The 20,519-nt window shown below is 32.7% G+C and overlaps 2 protein-coding genes across 7 annotated transcripts in view; one reads left to right on the plus strand and one right to left on the minus strand.

Moving 5' to 3' along the window:
• Positions 1 to 20,519, minus strand: part of NAALADL2 (N-acetylated alpha-linked acidic dipeptidase like 2) — a 1,180,690-nt gene that overhangs the window by 955,238 nt on the left and 204,933 nt on the right. The gene's annotated exons all lie outside the window — the stretch shown is intronic.
• LOC102511113 (60S ribosomal protein L39-like) lies at positions 1,751 to 2,063 on the plus strand. Its single transcript, XM_032484134.1, has one exon. It carries the CDS (start codon positions 1,770 to 1,772, stop codon positions 1,923 to 1,925), a length of 156 nt encoding a protein of 51 aa, XP_032340025.1. The 5' UTR covers positions 1,751 to 1,769; the 3' UTR covers positions 1,926 to 2,063.

Genomic DNA, 20,519 nt, shown 5'->3' on the forward strand with positions numbered 1-20,519 from the left:
ATCTGTATCCCCAATGCCCACTATTGTAATGATGATGATTTTTTTCATTTACGACATTGCTGATAAATAAATACCTCATGGCCGAGTCCCAAAACCTTAGTTCCATCACTTTAACTACAAAATGTTTTATTTTGCCTCAAGTTTTAAAATATGTGGCATTAGATAAGTTTAAATGAACAATGTTCTAGATTATAACAAAATACTTTCTCATCTATTTGTATCTTTATCTTTATTTATATCTATATCTGTATGTGTGTATGTATCCATATATACACATAGTATATCTATTTATATCTTCATATGTAGCCATTATATATAATGTATATGACTCATTTACTTTGCATTATTTCTCATCACACAAAATAAATTCATTGTAACTTTTGCTGCTAAGAAATGTTTTATTAATGACCATGCCAGTGTCTTCCTTTTAAAATTCATAAATGTACAAAACTCTACTTTTTTTAAAAGATAATAAACAAACACCATTTCTCAAAAAAACTGACTATAAATTACATTTTAAATGTTACTTTAATAGAAGTTAACATCAAAATGGAGCCTCTGAAATATTTTATTTAAAGTAAAATGAAAACTGCTTTGTCTTTCATAAAGCAAATTATTTCTGGACATTTTTAATAAGATTACTGTCAAATTCAGTCAGCTTTCCTGACAGAATACATTAGCACACCACCCCATTGTCTAAATGTAGCAGTGCTTCAAACATCACAAATTCAGGAGGCTATCGTTGCTTCTCTCTCATTTTATCTCTCAACCACATTTAGGGTTAAAATTAAAAGTGAAAAATAATCAAAAGATTTAAGAAACAGTCAAGATGTATAATGATAACAGCTACTGGCTAATATTAGGAGGGAGACCTGGGTTATATCTTGTTGGGAAGGTTTGGTTTGCCTCTTCACTTCCTTGGTTGCTAATTCCTTCATTTATAAAATACAGGAAACGTAAGAACTCATGGAGGTGTAGCACCTACAGCATTAAAGTTATTTACATTTTTTGAAATCAAGAAAATCAACCACTTTTAAAACCACAGTGTTAATAAACTCATAGCTTAAAGGAAAAAAAAAGCTGCATAGGACCATTTGCAAACAGAATATATGCTTCTTTTACCTGTGTATTTCTCACATAAAAAGTATAAAAAGAGAAAATTGATATATGCTATGGCCTATTAATATTATTTAGTGTCACTGGTATGAGCAGTAGAGCAAATGTTAATTTCTAAAACAACCTGGATACTTTAAAATATATGTTTTAACATTTTTACAGAGCTGCCTTTTTTTAAATGAATTGCATTCTGTTACATTAAATGGAATATGCTGAGTATAAGCTATCTTTCTTAATGAGTCAAGTTATGTTCTTGTGGGACACTCTATATATTTATAACATCAGAGACTTAGAAGGTATATATGGTTATTTTTTATATACAGAATGGCTTTGAGAACAACTAGTTTTTTTTAAAGGAAGAAATAGGAAGGAAGAAAGGAAGGGTAGTAAGGAGGGAGAAAGAAGGAAAGGAAGGAAGGGTGTAGGGAGGGAGGGTGTGAGAGAGAAAAAGGAAAGAAAAGGAAAAGGAAGGAAGAAAGGAAGAGGGGGCAGGGAGGGAGAGAGAAAGGGAGAAAGAAGGAAGGAAATTTTTTCAATTTTTTTTTCCTTCCCATCACTTCTTCCTGCTCTGCTCTTACTGGATCTTACTACTACAATCTGCTGACTTATTTAAATACTATATAGACTGTGTGCGGTTGAATTTGGTCCTCGCCATGTCTTCTCACAAGACTTTCAGGATCAAGCAATTCCTGGCCAAGAAACAAAAGCAGAATCATCCCATTCCCCAGAGCATTCGAACGATAACTGGTAATAAAATCAGGTACAACTCCAAGAGGAGACGTTGGAGAAGAACCCAGCTGGGTCTGTAAGGAGCTGCACATGAGGTGACACACGTATCGATGTTATGTCACTTGCATCATTCTGAAAATGGCACTACTTTCTATATAGCTGGATGTGTTTGGGGACATGATTATTCTCTGTGTCAGTGTTTCTGCACTATTGCTTTGGCTCGGTAATAAATATGTGAGATTTTTTTCATTGGAAAAAATAAAAATACATACATACATACATACTATAGCCTAAATGAATATCACTTATTTTTCCTCTATTCTATTTGTGCTGATTGTAGGATTAGTGACCTGTGACTGAAAAAGCAGTGCTTTCCCATGGGCTTTGGAAAGAGACAGACCTGGGTTTAGGAGGGGATCTAATCTGAATTCTGAAGTTCACCATCCTGGGAACCTTAGTTAAGTTGCTTAACCTCTCTGGACCTCAGTTTTTTTATCTTGCTAAGTAGGGATTATAGTATCAGTCTCCCAAGGCAAAAATTGAACATTCAATGAAGTCAGGTCCTTTCCCTCCATTTTTTAGAAGATGGTTTCTCATCCTAGGTCTCCTATTAAGTGCTCTGTTAGCATCATTTCACCTCTCTGGTTCTCAGGTTCTGTGTCAATAAAATAATGAGGGCATGGGCTCTTTGAATCTAACTTTCTGTGATTTTATTTTGAATTGCCCAAAGCAGGGCTTTAACTTCTTATTTCAGCTGGTAAATAACCTCAAAGAAATAAAAGGCAAAATGGCCCTGAATCAGGGTTAATAATACAAATTACTAAAATTAAAAAATGATAAACTTTTAACTAGTATGTGATCTTAAATCGAAATAGATGATGGGAATGATAACCCCCAAAGTAGAATACTTCACTGAAAAATTTTTCAATGACATATTTTATAGTTAAAGAAGGAGACTGCTTGTAAGAAGTTATTTTTAAAATTGAATTGCATGCATATCAATGGGTCCTGGAGAAAAATTACTCTAAAATTTCTAAATTTCTAAAGAAATGCTTTAAAGCATCATTTCATACTATAATTTAATACTCCATAAGGAAGTCATAAGCATTTGGAACCAGTTGGAAGGAGCAGTTACTAATGACACATGAAATATGGATCCTGAAAATGTAATTACTGTATTGAGACTATACTTCAGAATTGCAGGGAAAAAATCTCGGTCACCTTTTATCATGGGTCTCTGAAAAGGACACATTTGTCCTACTAAACAGAAAGATTAAATGGTTCATCTTTTTCCAGCCTTCTTCTAATTAAGATAGGGTTTCTTACAAATGGAAGGTATTTTAAACTTTTGTATATTGTTAAATGTGTAAAAAAAAGATGGGCCTGTCATTTCTTCCTCCTTCTTATCTTGCAGTCCACAGCATTATTTTCACACTACAGCAGATGAACCAAAAGTCTCTGGTGCATCAAAACCAATATCAACCTTCTTGAATTAATTACTTCCCTCAATCTCAGCTTTATAATGAGTATCTGTGGGAATTGGCAAAATTTAAAAAAAAAAAAAAAAAAAAAAAAAAGAGGCACCAGCAAGGTGGGGGAATATGTTCCTGTAAGGCCTATTTTCTTTCCTCCCTTTTCTACCATTAGATTAGTATTCAGGAAGTAAAACCTCACTTCTGAGGATGATCTCTTATTTTAAACAGTCTAGGTTTGCAGACCATTGAGGAAGAAAAGTCATTTTCAACTCCCATGTTACAAAACCAAATGTACCATGGTCTTCTCAGTTTTTACACACAACGAGGCCTTGGAAAAAAAAATTCTAAAATCTCACACTCATTTTCTTTATTTGTGTCTCAGGGAATATTATTATGTCACAAATATAAATAAAGCTACCAGCATTTCTTCTTCAACAATTCAGAGATGGAGCTGTCTTCTGGAGCTAGGTTTTCAATAACACCTTTATTCTGTGATTGATAACACACTATTAACACAGTGATTCTCAAACCTAGCTGCACATCAGAATAATCCCTGGATATTTCATATATATGTGTATGTATATATACCAAGTAAAATAAATGTAATATATAAAATAATAACATAAGATATAAGATATATATCTATCTTTGGGCTACATTCTTAGAGATTTTGATTAGGTGGACATGAGCCAGGAATTTATTTTTCTTATTAGATGAACATTGGCCTGGTATCTTTTTTTTAATAACCAATGTGGAGAATCACTATATTAACATAATTCCTACTATTAAAATGCAATGAAAAATATATATACCTATATTGTGGTTTAATTCCCATATGTTTATATTGTATTTTCTAAAAATATAACACAAATATGGAGTTCTCTTTTATTGATAAAGATTGTATTAACATAGCAACACCAGTCTTGCTGCATCATCATATTTGGAACGTGGTTTGAAAGATCCATTACTTAAAAGGCATGAAGCCAGCCCCCTTTGCAGGGGAAAACAAGCAAACAAAGTCAATGAATGATAGATGTGATAGTAGTCTGTCTTAGATACCTACCTGCTCAGTCATTCACCACCAGGGTTAATTGGTTGATCTGGCTAACTAAACAGGTATTCCATTTAGCTCATCTGTCCATAGGTCAACTTCCTAAAGCTTTCCATCAGACAGGTTGACATTTTCAAATAGAAAAAGACTATTTATTTGTTAAGGATATTCTACATGATGAGACCAAAAAAATGAATGACAAAATGAGGTCAAAAGGAGAATAAAGATGGAAAAAATCCAATGCTAGGACTAAAGACTGGTAAGTAAAATATTTGGAGCAAGACACATACCAGCTAGAGGAGAACTAAAAATTGAACTTGGCATTTTAGCAGTCAAAGGAAAAGAAGAAACAATAAATTATGCCATTCATAGTCTCGAAAACAAAAACAAAAACAAAAAAACAGCTGCTTGGGAAAATCCTATTTCAGATCTTCCTGGAATTGAAATGCAGGGGAAATACCTTCAGTGGATCCTCCTACAGAGGACACTGGCACACAGTAAGCCTTCCCTACAACATCTACACCCCCTCCTCAGACCCAGTCCCTAAGTAAGTACAACTTGTTTTATTAGTTTCTTTGTTATAATGCTTACTAACACAGCCATCAGAAAAGAACTAAGGAGAAGCCAAAACAATACAATGCAAGCAATTTTTCTGTAACCATTTAGTTTAATCCTGAATTACACACACTATTTCTTGAAATGGGTTTTTTACAGATTATTGGGTGTAAATGATAGACAGATTTAATACGTTCCATTGTTACCCAGACTACGAGTAGGAAACCTACTCCCTAGTGAAACTTTAAAATGCCTACCCATACTGAAACATCAAGCTTGTCAACTTCAACACAATGGTAAGATAAAAAACATGTGAGATCATTACCAGCACTTTCTTTTGAAAGAATCCTAAGCTTACTCCATTGACAGATAAGGAGTATTAATCATTTTAATCTGGCTGGAAAACATGTAAAGCACATAAAATTAGTAAATATATAAAATAATGTGAACATTGCATTCATATGACTTCTGATTTTGTGCAACATAACTTCTGATAAATCCTTTAAACTGGTTGAAACAATGCATGCCTCAGTATCTAGAAGAATTGGCTTACCACAAACATATCATAGTTTTAATTCAGTGAAACACTGAAGAACAGCTTCCAAAATTGATTTAGATTTGGGATAGGATTATCTTAAATCATTCTTTCTGGACAGTAATCAGATAGCAGAGTCAATTGACTAATAACAGCCATTTTCTGCCTTTGACCTTAAAAATTGTCAACACTGTAAAGGCAAATGCTTTTCTTTCTCTTTTACATGTAATGCTGCTGGGTTGGAGATAGTAGTAAAACTATTAATAAGGACCATATGGGTAGAACTCATTTGAAAGTATTATTGTAACATTATGTGTTTAGAAGACAGACAAGATAAACCCTTGTTTATCCCATTAGAAATTATTAAACAATTCATCAAGAGACCATTCTGACCATTTCAGGTTCTCAAAGTAGTTTTAAGGTTATATTGAGAATCAATAACTCATACAACCTAGCTAATAATGAATTTATGTCTGGGAACAAAGGTAAAAGAAAAGTCAATCCGATCGGTAGAAAATTCTTGTGTATTTTCTGAAACATTCTACACACTGTGAAAAAATAGAGTGATATAACAACCTCAAGCAGAATATTGGCCTGAGAAGTCCAGACTTTTGACTTATCAAGAAAGAAACATATATATAGTCCAGAGAGAAAATCTAGTAAGCTAAATAGTCTAGATCTGGGGAGAATACAGATTTGTCATTGAAAAATGGAATGGGCTATAGTCTAATTTTAATTAGAAATAAGCATACTTTGTAAGTTTATCTCAGTGGGTAAATAAATTGGGAAAGGCCAGAGCCATGTGTTACTTTCCTGGAAGTAGAAAAGCTGGGTATTTTACTTAATTAGCCATAGTATATGATAAAGTATAAATGGAAAGCATAATTCTGCTGCTGTTATGGAGTTAGTAAAAACATTGGGATTGTCTGATAAAAACTACTTTTACTTGCATGGAGAAAGTGGAAAAATGAGATACTTTGTATAAAATTGTGATAACTCAAGTGACCTTTTTGAAATTTGGTTTCCAATGTTCCTCACCAATCTAATGCCAGATTTCCTGTTGTTTGGACCAATCTGAATCACCAAGGTGGCTTGGGGAATGAATGCTACATGCTGAAGAATTTCAAGACAGCATCTCTTTACTTCCAGAAGGTGCAGTATATGGATTTGAAATTGGAGCTGCTGCAGCCAATTTTCCTCTAAGGAGGAAAACACTGGAACAGAATCATGAGAATTTCAGATGAATGGAGCCAGAACTCTTATAAATCACATCTGAAGACCACCCTACTCTACCTCTGAAATTTTCAGTGAAGTAGCTGTATTAGTTTTATAATGCTGTATAACAAATTACTGAAAACAGCCGCTTAAAACAACACCCATTTATTAGCTCACAGTTCTGTATTTCAGATGTTTAGCACAGATATAACACTCAGTATATTAGAAGGTTGAAATCAATGTTCTGGAAAGTTAAGTCACTCCCCAAAAATTCTATGAAAAAAAATCATTTCATTAACAAGATCATTCTTCCTCTTGGCATGACCCAGTTCCTTGTGGTTGTAGGACTGGTCCCTGTATCTTTCCTATCAAACAGGAAGTTCTCTTAGCTGCTAGAGGCAGCCTAAATTCTTTGCCACATGGCCCCCTCTTTCTTCAAGAAGGCAATGGTGCTTCAAGTCTGTCTTGTACCTTAAATCCCTGATTTCCTCAGTCAGAAAAAACTTTTTGCTTTTAAAAGTCTTAGATGACTAGTTCAGAATTACCCAGATAATCTCCCTATCATAAAATCAACTAATTTGACACCTTAGTTATATTTGCAAAATCCCTTCACAGCAGTACCTAGATTCATGTTTGACTGAGTAACTGGGAGAGAGTATATGCCAGGACTAGGAATGTTGGGATATCTTCACAGAATTCTGCCTACCACATAGGTCAATTACTATTTATTGATATTTATACCAGTTTGAATCACATTTTCTATTCATTTATAAGCAAAAGCATTGTAACTGATACACTCCTCAAAAAAAGGGACATGTATGTTGAGGTTAAATGCATTCAATTTGTAACAACACTGATTCATCATAAAAAGGAACAGATTCCCAGCATACAAGCCTCATGAATTTGACAAACAACAGTGACCAGTCCATCTTAACATCTTCCAATTTCACATTTTCTTAGACAGCTAGCTACTGAAAGGTTCCAGAAAATAAGTATGGTTGCTAATATTTAGGACTTTTTGCAAACAAATAATAAAGCTTACTAGAACAGTCAACATATCAAAAATTTTACCTATAGTATCTTCTCTGACTCCAGTTCTGAAAAGGAATCTTGATCTCTCTGATAAATTAGTTTTATGACAGATGATTTGTAGAAACTACAATGTAGTCACTCTTCCATACATACTGCATTTGTTCCTTAGATCAAGCCAAACCATCAGAAGACTACAAATTTGGATTATATTGCCTTTAGAACCCAGAATCATCTTCCCAGAGTTATATTTCAATATTAGACCTTCTTTAATCAAAGAAATTTGTCACTGCAAAAAATCCACTATCATATCATTTGTCATTCCCTATATAAAGTTCTCCATGAGAAATTTCTTTGAGAGTTAAGTGACAGGAATGGATATAGTTTTAAAATTATAACAACGAATATGATGGAAACAGATCAGGACTCCTTCCTCACTTTGACTGCCAGAAAGTTTACAGACACTTCAACTATCAATTCTAATGAATATGTATGACATTGCAATAGCAAGTTTGTATTTTTCTTTTATCTTATTTTTCACTTTGCTAACATTCCTGTTCTTTTTTTTTAACATTTTTTATTGATTTATAATCATTTTATAATGTTGTGTCAAATTCCAGTGTAGAGCACATTTTTCAGTTATACATGAACATATATATATTTACTGTCATATTTTTTTTCTCTGTGGCTAATATTCCTGTTCTTGATGCTCTGTCTAAGGCATCACAAATCTTGTGGCAAATGAGGCTGAATTTAAATAAATGAATAAATAAATTTCATATGTCAATCACAAATAACCTTTTGCAAATGTCTGAATTTTGTTTGGAGAACATCTGGGGTTAAGAAGTTCAGATTAAGAAATAGATAGGTCTTTCTTACTATAATAAAAAAATTATCCAAAAAGATTGTATTCAAATAATGTACTTCCTTTTTAAATAATATAAAGTTATTCCTAAACAAAACAAACCAAACCCTGTTAGATTTGAAATATTAAACATGGGAAATTCCTTTTCCACTTCAGTATTTCTAAGATGCCTCCTTTAAAGTTCAAATTTTGAATCCTTTAAACTCATAGTCCTAAGCACAATAAAACTACATACAATGCTATTAATTCAGGCAAACTGAAAAGGTTATTTAAAAAAAAGGATTCATATATGTGGTAAGTCAAACTCTGTTTCTCTTGAGCAACAGAGGCATATTTGAAGAACAAATCTACAAACAGAAAACATCTTTTCATTCCTTAACAAACTAAAAACAGCATTGCCTATGATCCAGCAATTCCATTCCTGGGCATAAATCCAGAGAAAACTCTAATTCGAAAACATACATGCATCCCAATATTTACAGCAGCACTATCTACAGTAGCCAAGACATGGAAGCAATCTAAATGTTCATCACAGGTGATTGGATAAAGATGTGGTGTGTCTGTCTGTCTGTCTGTCTATCTATCTATATCTATATCCAATGGAATACTACTCAGCCATAGAAAAGAATAAAATAATACCATTTGCAGCAACATGGATGGACCTAGAAATTATACTAAATGAAGTAAGTCAGACAAAGTCAGGTATTATATAATATCACTTATATGTGGAATCTAAAAAATGAAACAAATGAACTTATTTACAAAACAGAAACAGACTCATAGACATAGAAAACAAACTTAGGGTTACCAAAGGAGAATGGGGGGTGGGAGGGATAACTGGGAGTTTGGGATTAGCAGACACAAACTACTATATACAAAATAGATAAACAAGAAGGTAACACAACACTGTAAATCAACTATACTTCAATAAAAATATTAAAGTTAAAAAGAAAAAAGAAAATATCTTTTCAACATTTGACTCATAAAATGTATATGTGGAAGTTTTACCATTTTACAAAATGGCATTCATTTACAGTTACATGTTATAAACATATTGACCATTAAGAGATTGTTGCTAAGGTTGGAAGAAGAGGTAGCTCAGAAGAATGCCATTTCTCAGAATAGACTTACAGGTTTAAATTTAGCACATCTTGCTTGAAATTTTGATTTAAAATATGAAATAGGTGATATATTACTCATTATTGTTTTAGTTCTCCAATGGATCAAGTATATAAACTTCAAAGAAACAAACATATTGACAAGTAGTAAGTTGTGTGGGTGGCAATAGCTTAAATAATATTCTGCTTGGCATAGGGGAGTTTCCCAATGGAAAATGCCTTTACTTTGCTAAATGAGACAAATTTCTGTTTTGTTTCTTTTATTCATTATATCCATAGCTTCCCACAGACAGAAAAGGGGAGGGATGAGGGATGGGTAGAAGAGACAGTAAATAAAATGAGTACGACCATAAAAACTACTTGTACTCTTTGATTTATCTATATCTTTTCAAATGGATTTTGTTCATAAATTGCCTATAGCTCCTTATGTAATGATCAATTTTAAATTCTTAGAAGGATTAAAGCTGGAGAATTTCTATATTGATAGTGAAAAAGAGTGATGGACTGGAATACAGCTAATTGTATTAAAATGATCAGCTAACTATATTACAGAATACAGCCAACATCCCATCCCATATATATTTGTGTCTGCGTTATACATTTATATTACAAATACATATATTCATATTCTCTTATCAGATATATGATTTGCTATTCCCTTATCAGATATATGATTTGTAAACATTTTTTCCCATCCAGCAGACTGTCTTCTCACTTTCATGATAGGGTCCTTTATAGGACAAAATTTTTAATTTTGATATAGTACAATTTACCTACTCTTTCTTTCATTGTCTGTGCTTTTGGTGTCATATCTAAGAAATTACTGAGTCATAAAAAGCTACTCATGTTTTCTTCTAATAGTTTTAACTCTTAAGTTTAGGCCTGTAATCCATTCTGAGTTAATTTTTCAACATGATATGAGATAAGGATCAAACTTCATTCTTCTGCATGCGGATATCCAGTTTTACCAGCACAATTTGCTGAAAAGACTATTCTTTTCCTACTTTTTTAGCATCCTTGTCAAAAATCAATTGACCATAAATGTGAGGGTTTATGACAACATTTTTATTGTTATTTTATATGTGCTTTCATTAACTGGTCTTTTACTAATACTAATTATTCTCAAATAATAAGCACTTCCTTTGGCTAAATTTTACACTGTAATGAATTTATTTGCTGAACAAGTAGGAAACTGAAAAGTAGAAGTGGGGGTTAAGTAGGAGACAGGAAGAAGAGCATTTTAATGGAAGGAAAACCAAATTAGGAATCTTGGAACTTAAACAGTTAGATCTGCAGGCCAATAGTTATCTGCAAAAATTCACTGGGAAAGTCATGTCGCATGTGTGAAGTATAAGAAAGAATGGCCTTTCAAGCTGAATTAGCTCTCCACTTGAGAGGGTACTATCTATCCCTTAATAAATCCTCACTTGACTTTCTTAACCTCCCTGTCTTGTCTCTGAATTCTTTCTGCAACAAGGCAAAAACCTAATCGCTTGGCAACAAAGTAAGTGAGTTCTCACTTCTTTTACAAGGCACTAATTTCACTCATGAGGGCTCTGTCTCCATGATTCAATTACCTCCCAAAGGCCCCAACTCCAAATACCATTATATTAGGAATTTGGCAGTAACACATGAATCTAGAGGGACACAACATCCAGTCTATAGCATATATAAAGATTCAGAAATGTCACAGAACAACTTATGCTCTTCAGAAGACAACTACTATGAAATGAGTGAGTCTGATAATTACCTATAGGGCATGAATTGATGATTTTTCACCTATATTCTGCAAGTTTTGATCTGCTTTTCATCACAATGTGTATGTGTGTATATGTGTATGTGTGTGTGTGTGTTTGTGTGTGTGTGTGTGTCTCTAACTTTGTCTCATTTATCTTCCTGCATGGTTGTTTTTGGCATTATAAACAAATCTATTTGTATGAATTTATAATTAATAATTCAAAATATATCAATACTAATAAAAAGATTAAAAATACATCACTTCTAATAAGCATTCTTCTTTCACTTCAAGTGAATATTCCCCTTGTCACGTTAATACACTGTAGAATACTCTCTGACTATAATATTTTTTCAAGCTTACATTTGAAATTACAGAAAATAGGAGTCCCTAAAAGGCAATATTTATTTCTGTAGTTAGTTCTTCCAAGGTCTCACTTTTGTAGTCAGTGAATAGCACTAGAACACTTTACCATATCACAAACACAAAAAAGGGGAAAAGTGAGAAAACAAAGCTAGGTATTAATGAGTGAATGACCTTCAGCCTGAAGCTCCCACATCTCCGAGTTCATTCCATTAGAATAAGTATTATGGTACCTCATAGTACATGTCCTCTTTCTCAACTGACAGATAAATAAAGTGGACTCTTCTTTTCCAGAGAGTTTCTAATTTAAACCACTTAGTGTTGAAGCCAGCATAGAGAATGCGCAGACTTTAAAAAACTCTCCTGCCACAGGAGGCCAGAAAGCACACTTCCCCAGGATTTCAGAATATTGTTTTAGCTGTTCCAAGATACAGCAAAAGAAAAAGTAAAACTCCCAGAGCGGAGTGGAGTATAAGATGTCTATAAAGTTAAAAATGTCTTTAATTTTAAAGATGTTCTATAAGGTTAAAAATAAAAACAATTTATAGTGGGATATTCAGAGAGGGGAAGTAACTTGGTTATTCAGTCCTTTGTCTTCTTTACTTTTCATGCTGAGCACCATACCTTAACTGAGGTTATAAAACCTACAAGATGACCTTGTGTAACTAAAAATCCTATTAAACTACCCCAAAATTTCCAGGCCCTGCCTTTACAGGTGATGATGATTTCCAGGAATATTAAATACTCTAATTACAAACTTCATTAATAAGTCTTTCACAGGCATTCATGATCTAAAATGAGAAAATGATCACTTATTATCAAACACCTGTGGTCAGGATAACACTGAATCCTGAACTCTCATGACTTCCAGGAAACTAGTCAGCCCAACTGGCCCAGTGTATTCTTTGCTCTTTAAAAACTTAATATTGCTGCTTCTCACTTCACTAATCTCATCTCTTTATGTTGTTCACTTACTGACATTTTCTTATCAATTACTAAACTTTAAAAGTCCACCCTCCACTAGGAAACCCTTTCTGAATATTTACAGGATCATTTATTTTTAGTACTTATTATTTGAAATTTACTTTCTGCTACCATGATTTTTTTTCCTCTGTCTGCTTCCCCAAGGGTAGTGTGAGCTCTTCGAAAACTTAAGAAGAATCTGAGGTAACTTCATTTCATGTTGATCTCTTAACCTTATGGAAACCATCCACATAAGTGAATCATAAACTGCAAAGTACTAAGAAAGAGGAATACACTATAACTGCACTGGATTTTAGTTGACAAATTTTGTATCTGCTGATTGAGCAGGTACAGAATCTTATGCCCCTTTATATCTCTAGAGCTTAGATATTCATAGTCAAGAGAGAAATAAAAATTAAAATGACAAAGAGGTACCAATGCATAGCTATTAGACTGACCAGAATTAAAATGACTAAACATACTAAACGTTGGGAATGTGGGGAAACTAGAATTCTCATACACTATTACTGGGAATGAAAAATGGTACAACTACTTTGGAAAACAATTGGGCAGTTTTTTACAAAGTTATGGTCCAGCCTTTCAACATCTAAGTATTTACCTGAAAGAAATGAACGCATCATGATCACACAAAGATCTGTACACAAATGTTCAAAGTACCTTTATTTATAATAGCCAAAATCTGAAAACAATTCAAATGTCTATCAGCAGGTGAGTGGATAAACAAGTCTGGTATACCCATATAATGGAACATTTCTCAGCAATGAAAAGAAACAATCCATTGGTAATTACTACAACATGAATATAACTATTCTGAAAATAATTATTCTAAGTAAAAGTAATCAGACTAAAGTGTTTGTACTGAGTGATTCAATTTAAATGAAGTTCTAATCTATATAGTGGTGTAATTAATCAGTAATGACAGTAAGCAGATCAGTAGTTGCCTGGGATTGGGGAGGGGAGTGAGATGAGGGATTGAAAATGGTTATGAGGAAACTTCTGCAGGTAATGGATGTCTTACTATCTCCATTGTAATGATGGATCCACAGGTGTAAAGATATGTCAAAAAAATTCAAATTCTACATCTTAAATACTGTAATTCATTGTATGTCAATTTTACAACAATAAAGCTGTTTGAAAAAAAAAGGCTAAAGAATTCTTGGAATAAAATATCCATATATGTAACCTGATGAAGATAACAATAAAGAGATATCATTTCAGGTGTCTGACTAGTGTACAGCCTCCCTTCCCTTTTCTGGCATCTGTTCAACAAGTTTTAGTGGTTCTTCTTAAGTACATGTAGGGTATAATTTAATATTTATTAAAATATTCTTGAAAATGATTATAATTTTATACAATGTTATATAATATTAAATTATATAATTATTATAGTTATAAATTTATTGAAATTTAATATATATTTATAATTATGAATTATAAACATATAGTTATATAATCATTCAACAAGTTGAAACTAACTTCTCAGTGCATTTAAAATATAATCCAAACACTTTCCCATGGTTTGAAATATTTCTTATTTACCTTTTTAATGTTATAACACTCTTAAGAGTAGATCACTATGCTACAATCATACTGGCATTCTTTTTGTTCTTCTCCATTGAGAACATGACAAACTCCATTCTGTCTTAGAGCACTGCACTTGCTGAAGCATTTGTTAAACTTTCCTCAGCTCATGATTTCAACTCCTACCTCCTCAGGTAAGCCATCACCAGAATACATTCCAAATAGTCAACTAACCCTTCTTAGTCACTCGTTATCACACCACCCTGCTTTATTTGCTTTATTGTATGAATTTCTGATTTGTCCTTGTACTTATTTACTGGCTATCAACTCTTTCATCACTTGAATGTAAGTACAATGGCCATGAACTCTGTTTTGTTAATCTCTGTAACCCAGAACATGCTTGGAACATAGGTAGGTAATGCATAAATTTTTTTTTATAGATAAAAGGTCATGTATATAGCATGTTTTCAGTATTGGACCAAGCCTATTGCCAATAGGTATTTACTTTGAAATGGTTGTCTCATGGAGACCAATAAACTGATTTTAAGTGGTTAGCTTTGGAAGCCTATTTTGATGATAGTTTTGGCCATTTAATTAGATTGAATCTACAGTTACAATGACTAGATGTCAACAAGTTTCAAGTAGAATACAAAGTTGAATAAATTGAATTTTAGTCAAGTTATTTTGAAAGTGATGTTATTTTTAAAACTTGAAGTCTTTACTAATTTACTTCTACAATCTTGTCATTATTTGCTAAAATAGAAAATTTGTAGCCAGAATACTATAACCTAGGAAACTGTCACTTTGAGCTGTTTAGTGGACTAGAGAATCATGGGACATTTCCACACAGAAAAATTAGATCTCTCACCAAATGTAATTTTTGTCACATTGATGGTTTCAGAAGAAGTAGGAGAAACCTTCAAATAGCAAAACGAATCAACAACTAAGTAAATAAATACAGTAAGTAATCTAAAGCATAGTAGGAACATTGAAACGGACATTCCCAGCAATGTCTATGCAACGGAAATAATTAAATTGACACTCCCAGATTCTGCTTGGGACTGTAAAGGGGGACTAAGTTTTCCCCAAATCAATAATTCCCCCAAATTCTCAGCAAAAGTAAATACAATCCCTTTCCACAGAAAGGCATCTTCACTAGGGCCTCACATTTTCCACAGATCAAAATCAGTCATATATGAGTTCACAAATAAAGCTTATAAACACACCAAAACCAAGACCTCATGAGTGTTATTTGGCGGAAACAACAGAAAAAAGATTTATAACCAAAAGAAAATTATAAATTAGAATTTATAGCTAGACACAATAGAATGACTATGTGTGATATTTTGACAGAAATATCTTATGGCATCATAAAAAAGAAATAGCAACATTTTATTATCAAAAATTACCAGGAAGTGTTGAAATAAGTCAAATTATACCTTAGAAATAAAATATAATTGTTTTAATTAGAAATGTATGGCTAAATGTCTGCTTACACTCAACTGAATATGGAGTATAAGAAATGGATGATACAGCTAAAGAAATTACTCATATTGCATCAAAGAGAGTAAAGATAATGAAGAATTTAAGGAGTTTAAAATATTTTCAGGGTCAAATGTAAAGGCTAGTATTCATCTAAATGGGGACAAGGGGAAGAGAATGAAGGAAAGGCAATATGAAAGAGCTATTCAACTTGGAATTTTCTATAACAGATAAAAATAATAAATTTATATAAACAGGAAGCATAATGGATTATAAACAGGATGAAAAATAAGTAAAAGTTTAGAGATACAAAGGAAACTAAAGCATCTCAAAAACAAGAAGAATATTTTCAAAATATCAAGGAGAAAAGACAGATCTCTAGTAATCTGACAGATTGCAGACTTATCAATGGTAGCTATAAAAGCCAGAAGACAGTAGAATATCTTCCAAATCTCGGGAGGAAATTATTATCCATCTAGATTCATAAAGCTGGTAAAATTTCTTTCAAGAATGAGGGTAAAAATAGTATCATATAAAATTTATGATAGACTTTACTTATGGTAGAAATTACTACCAATATATGATTATAAACAAAGCTGTTTGAGATAAAGAATGTAGAAATGAATTAAATAAAGAATCTTACTAGGACTATTTTTCTAGTACTAAATTCAATATTAATGATTTCAAGAAAATAACAATCTACATTAAATGAAATAATTTAATTTTAATGTTTTTTGTTTTATATTTATTGGGATTTCTGACTGTTTGCATTATGATTATATAAAAGAGAGAAACTTAGGAAGTGTATATGTAGTTTCAAATTTATATATATTTATGTTTAATAAGAAAAATGTTAAGTAAAATACAGGAGTCCATGATACTTAGTTTCTATGTAAAAGAATCCTTGAAACTATTTAAATATGATAAATACTGAACTAGATAACCCTTAATACCTCCTGCAGCTCTAAAATTGTATTATTTCCTTTAGGCACCAATCATATAATACGTCATTACCTCATCAGTTTCAACTTAGTCTTATATCTTGCTGTTATTAAGTCTATTTACTGGGTATGAAAAAGAAACATGCTTCAACCTTTCAAGAATTTGAGCTAATGCAACTTATTGGAAGCTTTCAAATTAATTTCCATTAGGTCTTTTAATGGTTATTACACTTCTGTGAACATAATATATTTTTAAATATAATTCCAGGCACAGGAAATGTGATTGTACTTTTGTGTTGTACACAAGGCTGAAATCTCTGTATCAAAATATGAAATCTCTAAATAAGTGCTTGCTAATCATCTTTCTAAGAAAATATCATGTTCCTACTTTTCTCTGTCCTCTTGGCTTCCCTCAAGATAAAATGACTTCTCTGTAACAATGAAATTTAAAGTGTATAGTAAAATAATGGATTTGCTAGCATCTAGGAGCTTTCTGTTTCTACGTGCATTTTTTATTGCAAAGTCAAAATTATGCAAAATATTTAAAATTTTTGTTTATGCATTTGGTGAACAATTGACAAATGATCGACATTTTTACATGAAGATATTTTATAATTTTTCATTTATAAGAATCTACCTGATTAGAAAACTTGCCTTGTCTTTTTTCTGCTTAAAACCCGCTGCTCTGAATTCTATACCACCAATTGAAGGAAAATTTAGCAAGACTTGGAAGAAAGGCTATTTTTATTACCCTCATAAATCAGGTGATAAACCATGTAGAATGGTTACATTTTAAAGCACATTCAGAATATTGTTTTTTAATGTCATGGTATGTTTATTATTTTTCATCAGGTATGTCTAGATTTCAAATGCAATCAATTATTAAATACACAATTCTTTTTCAAGGAAGAGAGAGGAAAAATCCCACACATCATAGTTTGATAATGCCAGATTAGTAATGGAGAAAAATGTATTTGTACTTCAACCTTGCCATTAAATAATGAGGTGACTTTTCTCAAGTAACTATACTTGCCTGACCCCTAGTTTTTCCAAAGAGAAAATAAAGGAATTAAAAGTGGGTAAAAGTCAATGTGCTTACTAGGCAATAGCCATATCAATCCAGAGCATTAACAACTGAAGGTATCAAAATTCCAACTAATAATGGCTTAAACAACCAAGGAGTTTATTTTTTCCCCCACATAACAGGAAGTCGAGCCCTCACATGACAAGAAAAGTTAGTTATGCTTATCAAAAGACAACTAGATGCTACCATATGTCTACACTTCCAAATCTTGCCCAAGGCTTTTGGTCTTCCCTGTTGCCAACCATAGTCCTATGTATTACATATGCCTTAGTAAATAATGAATCATATCTATTTTATACCAGAAAGAAATGTTATATATTTTCCTGAAGCATCCCAACACAGTCACCATCTAGGATACTCCCTCTTCCATCTCCCTTCCCAGAAATGGGTCACACATTCTTACTAATTAAAAAGAACGTAGACAAAGAGGGCAACATGATTAGGAGAACTGAGTTAAACCAGCATTTCTTATTGGGGATCCTAGGAATACTTTAAGCTGAAAAAATAATTGTTATGGATGACAGTTCTGTATATTCCAGGACATTTAGCATCTACAGACCAAGGACACTGAATGTCAGTATTATCTTTTAGTCCTTCTGACACTCTAAAACATGCTCAAACATTTCTAAATGCCCCTTAGAGGTCTGTTACTTCCATTAGCTGAAGTTGGGCATATTTCTACCCTGAATAAAATGGGAATTCTACTGCAAATTAAGAAATGATGAATGGACACTTTGTAGGCAATCATAATGCCGACAATGAATTCTAAGTTCCCTTTTAGTTCTAATGTCTACAGTTCTATGAAGATACATTAGGCTTAGATAAACACATTTGATTATAAAAAATATTTTGCTACTCCAACATTGCATTCTCACAACCAAAAAATTTTATAATACTTTCAATATAAGCAGAAATATTTATTATTTTTTCATTTCAGTACAACACTATTACATTAACCTAGTGATGTAAATTGTAAACTTTTCAGACATTTTGCTATTTTTTGTTGGGAAATCAATATTTTGATTCATATTAGAGAATAGGAGAGAAATCTAAAGCACCAAACAGTAACAAAAAGAGCCAATGGTTATACCAATGATGGTCTTAAGTCCACGGTTTGGGAGGAAGGTGAGAGTAGAATATAAACCCCTGAATGTATTCTGAGTATTGATATATTTGCTAGTTCCTTTCCACTGATGGTTCTAAGTAAGGTATCTGTATTGCATTAAGTGTAATGAAATAAATATGTTCTCATTTCATACAGTTTTAGTGTAGATTCTGGACACATGATAACAGAGGTCTTGTTTTGTTCATATTTTATTGCTAAGCATAGAATGTACGAATAATGCTCAGTAAGTTTATTAAGTAAATGAATTTCTATCTTTGAATTTCACACCTAAGAAACTTGCAGCAATGGGAAAACTATACATTAAAACCCTTTTCTATGTCTTTACAAAATCTTTTGCATCATATTGTTATATACTTAAAAGTATAAATGTATTCAAACATTGAGCAAATTAGAATAAAATTTCATTGCTCCTAACCTAAAAGCAGTGGTTTAAAAATCATGTTATCTGGAGCCCTTGGATTCTATAGAGGCTCCTCTAGGTTTTGGGGTGAGAGGGCCTACTGGAGGATGAGCAGAGCAAAGAAGGTTCATAGGCAAAACTTGACCTTTTATACTTGCTTCAACCATGCATTCTATTTTTATATATTTTATATATTTGTATTCTGTCTAAAATTTTAGCATAAATGCACTACTGGAAGTAGTTTGGGAACAACTGGTCTACAGCAACGGAAGGGTGCTACTGTCATTGCTGCTCCATTCCCAGGTATGGAAAATGTCAAAGTTTGCTCAGTGAAGTCCACTTTCCAAAAAAAGGTTAACCATTGTTCCAAGGCAAAAGTTACCTTGATGATGCCCATCAAAAAAGTAGCAACTGGAATATTTTCTTCATTTGTGTCAACTGCACTACCCCCTGGAGGCAGAAATGCAAATTTCCCTTGACGTGAAAAAGATTATTTTGTTCAATATTGATTTTAAAACTGTGCCAGGTGCTGGGGAAAGAAATGAATAGGACATGATCTCTTCCCCCAAGGAATTTGTTTACTAGACAGCACATAACAGATATGTAAATATGTCTTTCCTTTTCTTAGGGAACTAGTTCAACCTGTGAGCCTCATATCAATAGCCCAACATAACACAGATTTCATCCTCTCAGCCATAGTAACTAGACCAAAAGCAGCTTACATACATTCAGCCAATTGTATTCTCTTAAGCTGGAACTTGAAATTAGGTCACTGATTCTGAGTCAGTGATCTAAGATGAAGAAATGGGGAAATATGCAGCAAAACAGGGTCCATGCTGGCATTTAGATAAGATAAAGCCACATATGGACTGAAATTATGAAGAAGCAGAGACTGAGGGCCTTGCAGAGATAGCCAGTTTATAGAAGTGAATGGAAGAAAAGTACAAAGAAAGAAACAAAGAGAAAAAAAAATAAATGTCCCCCAAAACAAAGAGAAGAAACTACATTTTTCCATTCCACATGAAACCCAATGATATTACTGGCAAATGGATTTGATGCTATCCCCCAGGATTTTTATAATTAACCTCTTTTTTTGTTGTTGTTGTAGTTAGTTTGAGTGAGTGTGGCTTCCTCTTTCTTCAGCTAAATGATTTCTGACCAGGAGAGGGAGTTTGGCAGGCAAACTATATACACA

Source organism: Camelus ferus, chromosome 1 (genome assembly GCF_009834535.1).
Source record: "Camelus ferus isolate YT-003-E chromosome 1, BCGSAC_Cfer_1.0, whole genome shotgun sequence".
Lineage (NCBI taxonomy): Eukaryota > Metazoa > Chordata > Mammalia > Artiodactyla > Camelidae > Camelus > Camelus ferus.